At 37.6% G+C, this 13,643-nt stretch overlaps 1 protein-coding gene across 2 annotated transcripts in view; it reads left to right on the top strand.

Annotated features, from left to right (window-relative positions):
- IGF1 (insulin like growth factor 1) overlaps positions 1–12,904 on the top strand; it is a 75,757-nt gene extending 62,853 nt beyond the window's left edge. For both annotated transcript variants that reach the window (XM_082851193.1, XM_082851192.1), the window contains one exon: positions 6,361–12,904. In XM_082851193.1, the coding sequence (XP_082707319.1) occupies positions 6,361–6,420 (60 nt within the window). In that variant the 3' untranslated portion in view covers positions 6,421–12,904. The remainder of the gene's footprint in view (positions 1–6,360) is intronic.
- The last annotated feature ends 739 nt before the right edge of the window (positions 12,905–13,643 follow it).

Genomic DNA, 13,643 nt, shown 5'->3' with positions numbered 1-13,643 from the left:
CATTTATTATTATTATTTTTTAAACATCTTTATTGGAGTATAATTGCTTTACAATGGTGTGTTAGTTTCTGCTGGTAGTGATTTCTTACATCACAGATAGAAATACTTGAAACAGAGTCAGGTGGTGTCCTTTGAAAAATAAGACAGGATAATCTGTGAATAATTATGGGATAAATACACTCCCTAAACCTGGGGATTCCTAGGGATGTACCAGTCACTAGAAAAAAGAGCTATACATCTGCTATCCCAGCACTCAAGGGAGCCCTGGGCACCCAGTAAATAACTACTCTTTCACCAGCCAGAGAAAGGGCAGCACCCAAGCATGGGGCGTGCTTTGACAACAGTAACTATTTTTTAAAAGGCAATAATAATAGCTGTTATTTATTAGGCATATGCTCTGTGGTAAGCACTATCACGAATCACCTCATTCAATCTTCAGTGTTAGCCTGTGAGGTAAATGCTATAATTACCCGCATTGCACAGATTAGAAAACTTGGGCTAAGGGCAGCTAAATGTCTTGCCAAGATCTTGCCCTAACTAGTGGTCAGACCAGAATCCAAACTCAAGACAGACTCTAGCGTTTTAATCATGCATTGTGCTCTCTCTTCTGCATTTCTTCACTGATATATTACTGTACTGCAACCCGCCAGTTGTAAGTTCTGAGACCGGAGTGGGCTCTGTGCACAGCAGGAAGTAGGAAGCCATGCAAGGCTTGCTATGACCTGAACTCTATCCCACCACTCCTGCAGGAGATTTAAATCAATTTAACAAGCATTTCCTGGTTTGCCACTTTGCTCAAAGCAACATGCATCCAGGGAGGAGACAGAGGTGCGGGAACAATGCTACCTGCCCTCAAGGAGCTTACTTGTTAGTGGGGAAGTGAACACTTACATAATTTATCCCACAGCACATCAATGCTCTAACAAAGGTAGACCCAGAGTGTATTCTGACAGCACAGAAGCCAGAACAGACTGGTAATGCCATCAAGTTCACAAAATAGATCTAAACCAAGGGCCCTTGAAACAGTAGGCTCTCTTGCATACAACTCTGCCAGGTAAATGTGTAAGGGTGATCACATGCAATCATAACATTATGAGGTGGGTGCTCTTACCCCACCCTTTCATTTTACAAAACAGGAAACAGAAGGAGAGAAGAATGTAGTGATTGTCAAAGGTCACACAATTCTGTGCTGGGAGCTGGGAGCTTAGGTATGTAAGTCCAGGACCTCCGAGAAACATAAATGAGACTAGGTTAAAGGAGCAAGGATTTCATTAGGGGAAATGCCCGTGTGAAAAGCCATAGGAGAGGATCAGGGAAGCCTGAACAAGCCATCAGAATGCAATGCAAGTCTGACCCCAATGAAGCAGAGGAAGAGAGACAGTTGGGTGGAAGCATCCTAGACTGCTGAACAGTCTAAGCAAAGTTCAGCAAAGCCACTGAGGAGCCCTGGAGCCAAAGCTGGCCAATAAAAGAATCTTGTGTTTCCCAGAAATTGGGTTTCCCCACCATACTCTTCTTGAGCTATGGGAGGGGCATGCCAGGCCCATCCACTATGGCCAGAGGAGACAATCATATTGGAAAAAATGTGCATTCCCACTATAACCACATAAAAGATAGGATGAGGTCTTTCCAGAAAAAATAAGTAAATAAGAGGCTGAGCAGACCAACACTGTGCCCAGACTATACATCTCTCACTTTGTTAAAGAGGCAGTTACTCCACCAGGAGCATACATCTCTTGAAAAGTGCACTTTGTCCTATGGTTTTAAAAGTCACATCCCAAAGCACTGAGTTGATTGCATGACACTCACTCTGCTTGGCTCCCAGAGATGAAAGACTGACCTCACTCTCCTGGAATTTGAACTTGTAATCCCCCAAAATAACAAGACATCAAAGTTGATGTTGAGACATCTAAATCATCCTCTACAATTTCACGTGTCTCCAGACCAAGCCAGAAAAATAGCTAGAGCACATCCTTTTCAACAGGTAAAGAGCTGACATCTGGGCCATCTCTTCAATCATACACTGCTCTTTCTTTTTTCCATTTTGCCCTGTTAAGGAGAAGGTCAATGCTCAGTTAGAACTTTATGCTGTGCAGTAGGCTGCTAACATTCCATGATGGATGGTATTTGCCTAGCCTTTTTTATACGGTGCCAGTCTTTTCTTAGACTTTATGTCATACAATACCTAACTTGTTTGCAGTGGGTGGAGATGGAAACAGAGTCTACTGAAAACATCACTGCTCCCTCCCTAAAATGTAAAGGGCCTATTATCATCCTTCTTTTAGATTCTGTCTCTTGGGCAAAATCTCATAAAGATAGGCAGGGAGAAAATAAGGGCTTATAACATCCACAGGGTTAGCTTTTGTTAAATGAATGCTGTGCTACTAGACCTCTATCACTAACCATAAAAACAGGAGTCAGCTCACATGTGATAAGGGAGGGCATCCACTTCCCTAGAGTCTTGCCTTACCCTCCAAACCAGCATCTACCACCATTTGGGATCATGGGCAGCTCATGACGTTATCAGTTATCGTTACCGGAAAGAGAATTGGATTTTGAGGCACCAGATATTGTCTTACCCCTTAGAGAGGCAGTATGGCCGAGTGGCTAACTGGTGAGCTCCAGAATCAGAAGGGACTGATACAAATTCCAACCGTGGTCACGTCTTCACTGTACGAAACTAGGAAAGTTGTTTAGCTTTTATAAGCTTCATATTCCATAAAGGTAAAATGGGCAAGGCACTAGTACCCATCTCCAAGAGAACTATGAGAATTAAATAAGAGAATGTATACAATTAGCACCTTATAATACAGTGTCCAGAACATACAAATGTTCAAGTGATAGAATTGTTATTCTTTTATTAAAATAATAAATTATTTTACTATTAGTTCTAGGTCTATTGATTCGTTCCTATGGGACCTCAAGCAAGTCATTAAATCTTAGGGAGCCTCAGATTGTGAATGAGACAGATGCAAACAACATCATCTCACAAGGTTGTTGGGAGGGTTCACTGACTACTGTGTAAACTGTAAAGTGTGTGCAAATTTTAATCAAGATTACTAGTATTGCCATTGTCATTAGCTCTCAGCAATCTTAATCCCAAAGTTTGTGGATAGCTTTCCTTTGGAAAAAACCAAGAGCTAGGATGTGCTAAGAGATAAGGGGGAAATATGAATGACCCCTTCAGGGCATTTTCCAGCTTCCTAAATACCTGTGTACCGGTACACACTGTGTAATAAAGTATATCACAAATTAACCCCTATCAAACCTATTTCCTCGTGAGTTGGTTAACCCTTCCTTCAGAGGGTATATTTCCTCAACCAACCCCAGTGAGCTAAAGGACCAGCATTTTTTTTGTAAATAATCTTACCTTCCCTGGTGTCAATAGGAAACAGTATTTACTCACTACTGTTTTCCTTTCAAAAATCTGTCTAGTTACATACTAGAAACAGTTTCAGCTGGTTTGTTTGTCTTGGACAAGCTGTTGAAGTGAAACGTTTTTGCTTGGCTGAATGTGGGACAGTTTCCTAACCCCTTCAAGAAGTGCGCTGAAGGTGGGCGCCAGCCCCGACGGCTGCTTCTGACATGCCTCCACTTGCCACCCATTGTCAGGTGGCCCGCGTCATTAAATTAAGACAATGAGCAAAGCAACAGATGCAACTGAGACTAAATCCCTGAGTGCCTTTGTTTTGTCACTGTCATTGTCTGCAACAAAGAAGTCACATGTGAGAGCCCGGGAAGAGAGCCAATGCAAACCAGACGACATCCCAGCTGGTTTTGAATGGCCTCCACCGTACGCCTGTGTGCATGGGAACCATGCTGCCTGGAGCAGTGTCAGCTTTAACAAGTGAGTGAGTTTCTGCCCATGACTTTGCTGCGATGCTGAAACAGACCCAGAAGAAATAGGCCAGAAGATCCCTCCACTCAGACTTTGCACTTTACACTTCTGCTTTGAGGGAAAAAGAATCTCTCTGTTGGGGAGAAGAATAAGATCTATATGGTTGGCCAAGCTAACCCCAATCCTTTTTGCTACAGCCCTCATGAATTTGAAGAGGGAAGCACAGAAGATACCTGAATTTTTTCTTCTGGAAATCTGAGATTAATTTGGCTTGAGAGGAAGACTGGAGATTAAATACCTCATGTGCTTTCTTTTTACTTGTTACCATCTCATTCTGGAGCATTTTCCTAGTTGGGGCTTTATCCAGATTCTTAAAAATCTTCTTTTTCTAAGCTGGCATGCCTCTTAAACAGAAAAAGAGGTAAAACCCAAGTTAGGGTATTTTTAGACCTGTTGGTAAATTTGGTTACTAGTTTGATAGACTGATAGTGTCCTTAATAATAGCGATTGTGGGGTTTTGATGAGCCATATAAAATCAGCAGGGTCTACTGAGAACTGAACAGGAATGTTTCAAGGAGTTTGGGACAATAGTGTCTCTACTCTGTAGCCCCATATGTCTTTCTTCCATTTTCTGGAGAACTCCTTTAAGGAAGCAGATTAAAAGGTAAGATTAGGAAGGAATACAAACTTTACTGTTAGCTTAACAGCAGATACTTTACTGTTAGCTTAACAGCAGAGCAACAAATGCGTAGAAGTTGTACGATATTTGGGGGGAAAGTGGCAGGATTTTAAATGACAGCATTTCAAGCTATACAAGTACCCAATTTCGCCCCACAAAGTTTTTTTCAGTGGCCACTGAGCTAGATATTTTAATAAACATCTTTACACAATGATCTTCCTTCTATTCAGTAGGTACAAGATATTTTGACCGTCAACTTACAAAGTGCTAACTTGCTTTTATAAAGGTCTTGGTGATAACTCTAATGTTCCAGGTAGAGCTGAAAAACATGTGTAAGAAAAATTATCAAATCCCCATGGGTCTTCGTCAACAGGTACAACTTCCAGGGACTGGTAGTTGATACTGCCCCACCTTCTTACCCTCTCCAGTTCTCAGGGCTAAGTGATCTCCAAGGTCCCTTACAATGATCTCTAAACTTCTAACAACGATTGGGTGATTGATCATTTCCTTAGCCAGAAGGAAGAATTTGGAGATTCCAGTCACCATGGTGAGAATTCTTGGTTTCGGTCTTGATGGAAAATGTTCCCAGGAAAAAGGACACTGAATCCTTGAACCTCACTCTGTACCAATAATTATCTACTACATCCTTCTCTAAGGGCCTCCTGACTAGAAGTGAAATCAAGACAAGCAGCACCTGATGTTTATGCATGCAAATGTTATTTCCTCCCAGATTTTATGTTACATCTTATTTGTCTAAATTAATGTTGCTATTTAAGTATATTCAAGGATAAAATAATAATTACAGAAAAAGTATAATGACTTGATTCTTCACATTATCAGAGGTCCATTATATTCATTCATTCATTCAATTCATTCTATAGCTATTTATGGAGCACCTGAAATGTTCTGGGCACTGCTCTAGACATGGGGCTGTAACAGTGAACAGAGACAACTCCCTACTGTCATAGGGCTTCTAAGCAAAACTCAGTATTCCTTGGATAACAGAATTGCTTGTTGATAGGTGAATGGTAGCACCAAAACAAGGAATCCAGAATTTTTAATCCAAGAATGGTTACTTTCCAATAAAGATGAAATAATAAGAGTAAATAACAATTGGTAATACTTACATAGTGCTTACCATGTGCCAGGCCTATTATAAGTGCTTTTATGTTCTAATTCTTTAATCCTTAATCCTACAATGTAGAAACTATTATTATCCTAGTTTATGGATGAAATTGAGACACAAGAGATTGTCACTTGCACAAGTTCACATAGCTAGAAAATGGAAGAGCTGGATTTGAGCACAGCTTAGAATGTCTGTGACTTTATAGATTCTAAATCATCTACAAAATTCCCAATCTTCTAAAGCTCTGCCTCTCTCCAAAGGAGATAAAGAAAAAATGAAAAAGAAATAGCTCCTTTTTACAAAAACTAAAACAGAACAAAATGCAATAAAACAACAGAGGATAGTCCCAAAATGTGATTTTTTTCCTCACTAGGAAAAGATGTTCCAGTCCAGAAGACTGAATTTTAAAGGATCTCCTTCCTGTCAAGGAATCTGTGATAGTAGCTGATGAATAAAAACACATTTTTGTGTAATTATAAAGCAATCTGTGGTTCCCATGCCATCAAGGATAAATAGAAGCCTGAGTGAGGTTTGGCTAAACTAAAAACTACAGGTCCATCTACCTCTATGTCTTTCTCAGAAAAACTTGGCCCAGCTGTCTGTTAAATTGAGTGGTGAGGCATAGATATGAAAGGTTGAGACCCAATGTTAGAAATAGATAGGTAGCATACAAAAAACTTCATCAAAGTAATGTCACTTTTTCTCCCTTATTTTTAGGAAGTACATTTGAAGAACACAAGTAGAGGGAGTGCAGGAAGCAAGAACTACAGAATGTAGGAAGACCTTCCTGAAGAGTGAAGAATGACATGCCACTGGCAGGATCCTTTGCTCTGCACGAGTTACCTGTTAAACACCAGAAGACCTACCAAAAAAATAAGTTTGATAACATTTCAAAAGATGGGCATTCCCCCCAATGAAATACGCAAGTAAACATTCCAACAATGTCTTTAGGAGTGATTGTTAAAAGCTTTGCACCTTGCAAAATGGTCCTGGAGTTGGTAGATTGCTGTTGATCCTTTATCAATAATGTTCTATAGAGAAAATATATATAGAGATCTTAGTCCCTGCCTCTCAAGAGCCACAAATGCATGGGTGTTATATAGATCCAGTTGCACTACATTTGTCTCTGAATCTTGGCTGCTAGAGACATTCATTCAGCAGCCTTATCTAAGTGGTTTATTAATTTTTTTATTTGCACTTCTTTCTACGCAACACAGGCTGTTTGTTTTACAGTGTCTGGTAATCTTGTTCGTCTATCCCCCTCCCCCCTTCATCACCTTTTTATTTGCCAAATTTGGCCTCCTCAATAGCAGCAGCAAGCAGTCAAATAGAACACCGATTTTTAACCCACAAGATTCCATCTGTGGCATTTGTACCAAACATAAGTTGGATGCATTTATTTTAGACACAAAGCTTTATTATTTCCACATCTTGCTAAAAAAAATTGCAAGTAGTTGCAACTTTGAGGCCAATCATTTTAGGCATATGTTTTAAGCATAGAGAGTCTCAAACTCTGAATGGTTCCTTCAAATGATGAGTGAGTGTGCGACCTAATCAGTACTTCTCTCTTTTTATTTTTTCCATATAAAGCACTATGTAAATTTAGCATGTCAATAATACAGGATGTATCAAACAGTATGTAAAACTCTGTTTTTTTAGTACAATGGTGCTATTTTGTAGTTTGTTATATGAAAGAGTCTGGCCAAAACGGTAAAAGGTGAAAGCAAATTAAAAGAGGAAGCCTGGAGCCAAAGGTGACACAGAGGGGAAGGGTACTCAAAATTTAACCATTTGGGAAAGAAAAGTTCCCCAATTACGCCTTCCAGAAGGAATAAGACACAAAGTCCACTGATGCAAATTTGATTGGCGAGTCCAGAGAGGAGTAGAAGAAGCAGAAGGCTAGGAATTTTAACAGTCCTGGTTTCTTATTCTCGCTGAAGAAACAAACATCTGCCGACTCTGTCACGGATTCACCACTCTGTGACCTTGGGCAAGTCACTTCACCTCTCTGTGCCTCAGTTTCCTCATCTGCAAAATGGGGGCAATATGTCATCTACCTACCTCACAGGGGTGGTATGAGGATTAAAAAGATAAAGCTCCAGATTTTTATCCTGAGTTGCTATGAGGGCGTCAAGATCAGAGCCCTTGAGCTGCTGGGATGCAAGGAATTCTATGAACAACTCATTCACAGCATAGCTATAAAATTGATAAGCTGAATGCTCCTGACATGCCAGTTCTTGTCAGTGAAGCTATCCAACTAACTATCCAACTAACTAGTTGTTAAAAGCTAACAGCTCAATCTCTTTTAAAACACTTTTCAAAATAACCTAGAAACATTTGATCTGCAATTTGATTTTGAATTCTGCATTTGGATTTATGAATACAAAGTGAAAAGAGAGGAAAAGAAAAAAGGAGAAAAACAAAGATTTCTATCAGCGAAAGGATGATTATTCCATTTGCTAGCACTTACTGACTCTGCCGGGAAGTTACTAATAACCTAATAATACTTCTTTTCATATTATAAATGATACTCTATTCATTTTGAAAAACAGTTCTTTCCGCTTTTCAAGTAATCTAAAAAAAGTCCCAAGATTTCCAATATTGAAATAATAACTAATAAAATGTCACAAATTTACTTTCTTTAATGAATTTTGTTTTTATCCTTGGAGATACTGATATATACATATATTTTTGGTTAAAGTATGCTTGACTAGAATTGCTAGTTGAAAGATAAACATTTCCTTCACAGCTAGAAATTTTCCCTCATGTCTGCTTAGAAGAGTGGCCTCTAGTCCTCTGTGGATGTGTCTTATCCATTCAACTGAAAACTGGTATCAAGAAAATCCAATGATGAGGACAGGTCCATGCTGACCTAGAAAATATTTCCTGTCTACATATCAAGATTTTCTTATTAAAACAATGAATCATCCATCATTCAGATCTTTTTATCTGCCTTAGAACTTTTTGGTGAAAAGCAACCAGGCTTGATTATTCCATGCAAACTATATCCCTTTTATTCTTGGAGAGTGTACATGCAAAACAAAAATAACATCTTTAGTCTTCTTCATCCCACTGGTTCACCTCAAGGTTCAGAGGCCAGAAAAAAACAAGATTTCCTGGATCTCCGAACATATGCAAAAAGAAAGCCTATTTAATGGACACCTCTGGTCAGCCAACTAGTATTTTAACCTTAGTCCACAGTGTTATTTGAATTTAGCACCCCTGGCATGCAGAGCTATGTTCTGATCACTGTGGACAGATGTAAAAGAAACCATAGGTAATTTTGCCCTTCATCTGTCTTCTAGACATATGGGTTCTATGGAATGAGATGCTAGACCCATTTTCCCAAAATGGCACTCTGATTTTTATTTCTTATTCCTAGTGTGTACCTTTTAAAATTACTATGAACAACGCTTTACATGCAACCTTCTGCAGACCTGTAAGTTTCCAGACATAGTTGAATACGGTAATTCTAAGAGTGTCTATGACTTATTTGATTCACTTAATAATTCCGTTCACAGCAAAAAATACCCCAGTGAGGAAAGCTTAAATATGTGAAGTCATATTACCCTTCTTAACTTTTTCTAGTACATAGTCCTTTCCAACTGTATCATAAATTAGCTAATTAAAAATTAACTAATTATACTAACCCACTATCTTATTTTCAAATGATTTAAAACTAGAAGACAAATTGCTGTCAACTCCAGAAGTCAGCTGATCACTATATTCTACAGCAGAACGACCTGGTACTGACAGAAGGAAGCACATAAAATCTTACAACTCAAAACTTTATAAGCTTTGCTTTAGAATTTTGAGATGAGGCAATATCAAGACGTTTATGAAAGAGCTATAAATACTGGTAAGAATGAGCTTTTAATTTATGGGTTGATTTCCAGTTTAATTGACAACACTGAATACCTAGGTCAAATTTCCATTCCCACTTCCCCAAATAGTATAATTGTATTATTCGAACATTTTAAGATGAGGAAGCTCCACTGAAAAAGTTAAAGCATCTTTCCATCAGAATCCACTCTTCTAGAGATAAAGAAAAACTCTCCCAATACCCACCCTACACACACACACACACACACACACACACACACACACACACAGAGACACGTGCACACACACACTCATCCTAAGAGTCCAATGGAATACTGAGAAGAAATCACTTCCTTGAAAAATCTTAAAAAAAAAAAAAGCCTGGCCTCCCTTGAGAATCCTTCCCCTCCTTGGAATGTCAGTGTTTGTGTAGATGAAACCATCTCATGCACTATGACTTCAGGGTTTCTGTTATTAGTTTATGCACTTGGGAGAATGCTTAAAATGGAAGATGTAGCACATTTTGCTTTCCCATTTATTGTTTGGCCAGCTATGCCAATGTGGTGCTATTGTTTCTTTAAGAAAGTACTTGACTAAAAAAAAAAAAAGAAAAAAAGAAAAAAAAAGAAAGCATAGACATATTTTTTTAAAGTATGAAAAAAACAATTCTTTAGATAGATGGCTTAAGAAAATAGCATTAGGTCTAGTCACCACCACCTTTCAACTTTATATCACTCACAAGTAGTGTACTGTTCACCAAATTGTGAGTTTGGGGGTGCAAGGGCAGAAGAAGGAAATTTTTTTAAGTTAGAAGGCTCCATTATTTTGTTGGCTCTCAAACTCAACAAAATTAGCAAAATATTATCCAATATGAACACCTTGATTCAAGAGCATGGAGTATAAATGGGAAAGAAAAAAAAAAAAGACCTTATAGGCAAATGGCAGAACTGAAAAGATGATTAAGTTACTCATTGTGTGTGTGCGCATGGGTGCGCGTGTGTGTGCATGTGTGTGCGCGCACTCTCTGCTCTAAAACAGATATTCAGCAAGTGGAGAAAATAAAAACAAAAAGAAAAATGCATAGATTCACCTTCTAAAAATAGCTTCTGCCACATCCCCCTTGAGTAATTCTTTGGAGTTTACTGGTTTATAGAAGATATTCTCCCTTCACCTAAACATCTCAAAGAGCAGTAGCTCTCATAAAAAGCAATCACTGATCTCATTGGGAAGTGTTGGCAAGTATTTCCTTCTGAGATGGGGGTTATCTACTGATAAGGAAAGAGAAGAATTTATGAGAAACCGTTGAAAGAGATGGCTAACAATCTGTGAAGATTTTTTTGTTTTTGTTTTGTTTTGTTTTTTACTTTATACAGTCTTTATGAATATCTTAATGTTCAAAAATGACTTGTTCTTTTTCTTCTTTTTTTATATTGGAATGAGGGATGATAAGTTAAACCCACATAGACTCTTTAAAACTATAGGCTAGATAGAAATGTATGTTTGACTTGTTGAAGCTATAATCAGACTATTTAAAACGTTTTTGCTATTTTTAATCTTAAAAGATTGTACTAATTTATTAGAGACAGATCCTATTTGGTTCTCTTCATAAGAAAGAGCATTCCCACTCAAATCACCTGGGCTTTCCCATCAATGTTTTCGAAAGATAAATATGATTTATGCATCATTATGGCATCATTTATTTTGAAATTTTAAAATAAACTAAGTGCGATTCTTTATGCCCCTCTCCTGCAATGCTCATAAAGTCCAGAATCTGAAGGGGCTAAAACAAGAGGAAAATTTTGTTGATTCTTTGTTTTTGGTTTGTTTGTTTGTTTTCAATGCTAGTGTTTAATCCTATAGTATATATTTGCTTATTGCTATGTTAATATTCTAAAAGACTTTCCTGTTAGGTATTAGAAACTGATACATAGATATCTTTTTTGTGTGATTTCTATTTAAAAAAAAAAAAGGAGATGAGAAGACTGTCTGAGCTTTAAGTGCGTATGGTACAGGATAAAGATACAAATTTAAATAACCAAATCCTATCTGGAACAATACTTTTTGTAGGAAACCTCTCACAGATGAGACAGAGGCCCAGGGAGTTTTTGAAACTGTCTTTTTTCCTCTTAGTCCTTGTTCATTTAGTATCTGCCTCAAAATTTTGTAGAGGGCTGACCAAGCTGAAACCCTAGAATTAAAGGGGCCTCTTTTAAAGCATACATTTCACATGTTCCTTCTTAATTTATGATGCCACATTGATCTTAAACACGGTCACCGTTTCTCCCCATTCTTCAGCTGTCATTGATAAGGTCTTTCAAGAAAAAACAACTTAAAAAGAGAACACAAAAGTTCAAATGTTACTGCCCAATTGAAATGTAAGTTAAGATAGAGATAGTTTCTCCCATTTAACCCCTGCTGAATCACCTGTCACCTTCCAAATGACCTTCACAATCCTTAGAATATTCCTTTTTTTAATTGTCCAGCCCTACTGTATCTAAAAATTAAACATTACTCATTTTCTTTTGCCCAAAATGCACTGATGTAAAAGTAGGAAAAATGAAAAAAGAACTCGAAAATCCCTTCCAAACCACCCATTGGCCCCACTCACCTACCCATAGCAAGGTCACTACTGTTAATCCCTTAATCTGATTTTGTTTGGATATTTATCTTGTACCTGCTGCTAAACACACTGCAGGAGGGACTCTGAAACCTCAAGCCACCTACTCACATCTCTTATCTGTGTCTGTGTATTATTAAAATGTCTATTCAAATATCAAAAACTTTCAAACATCATGTAGCTTGTATTCAGTTTATACAAAGGCCCCAAATACTATGTCAGATCTCTTTTTTGCTGAGAGAGCTAATGAAGTGTGAAAACTGGGATTACATCATGTGTTTTGCTTCATTTGTTTTTATCACATTTAGGCCAAGTGTGATAAATAAACTTACAGACACTGAATTAATCTTCCCTGCTACTTTGAAACCAGAAAATAATCATTGGTCATTGATTTTATCTGTCTTAGTTCAAAAGCATATTTTTTATTAAATTAACTCTGATTGTATTTGAAATTATTATTCAATTCATTTATGGCAGAGGAATATCAATCCTAACGACTTCTAAAAATGTAACTAACTGAATCATTATCTGACATTTACTGTTTAATAAGCATATTTTGAAAATGTATGGCTAGAGCGTCATAATAAAATGATATATCTTTCTTTAGTAATTACATTAAAATTAATCATGTTTGATTAATTAGTTCTTTTGGACAATGTTGGTGTAATGTGTCATTCCTTAAGAATTCTATTGTCATGTAGCATTTTTATTAATTAAGGTCATTGCAACAAATAAACATGAAAACTTACCCAGAAAATAAAACTAATCATACACCAGAATGGAGATATCTTATAGAATTTACAGATTATATTTAAAAATAAATGTTTCAAAGAACTTGGACAAACTATGTAAGAGATGTATGAATTGTACAGTAGATGCATTAACAATAAAGCAGGTTTAAGTAATCCATCCCCACTTACCATAACCCAACAGTGAGTTATAATCCATGACAAAGCATTTGGGAAAAGGTTTTCTATCACGTAGGGTACATAATATACAAGTAGCATTTAATACACTCCCAATATCGAGAAATGTTATAAGAATGTGATCTCTCAACACTGAATTTCTGTTTCAATAAATCTTTCTAATTCTTTACTGAATAGATACTGTGAATATCAAACTCACAGTAGCATTTGTGGAAGCACAAAGTGGAAAGGTTAGTGATTTCCCTCTTGTTATTTGAAAGCAACTCATTCTATTTCCCTTTTCTTAAACCGTCCATGAGTTATTTGGAAAGCTACCTAAATGTAAAAAAGGCTCATGAGATTTTGTACTTGATTTTAAGGAACTAATAATATTACTAAAGTTTCCTGTATCATTTTCCCACGTGGGGCTCACCATCACGCCCAACTTCACTCACTCAAAGTATTCATGGTTCTCCCTAGGCCCAACAAGAGACTAATCTCCTCGTTCTGTTTGTGCTCTGCATCGGACCTCCCGGGGCCAAAAGCTTCTAACAGCAGGGCGTGCACGCGTGTGCATGCGCATGGCTAGCCTGGGGACAGCCTTATCACTAAAGGTTTTGTGGATGTTGAAGTAAGAGGGCAGAAAGATCTCAATC

The sequence above is a fragment of the Leucopleurus acutus genome (assembly GCF_964270905.1).
Source record: "Leucopleurus acutus genome assembly, chromosome: 11".
Classification (NCBI taxonomy): domain Eukaryota; kingdom Metazoa; phylum Chordata; class Mammalia; order Artiodactyla; family Delphinidae; genus Leucopleurus; species Leucopleurus acutus.
This window is presented reverse-complemented; position numbering and strand designations above follow the sequence as displayed.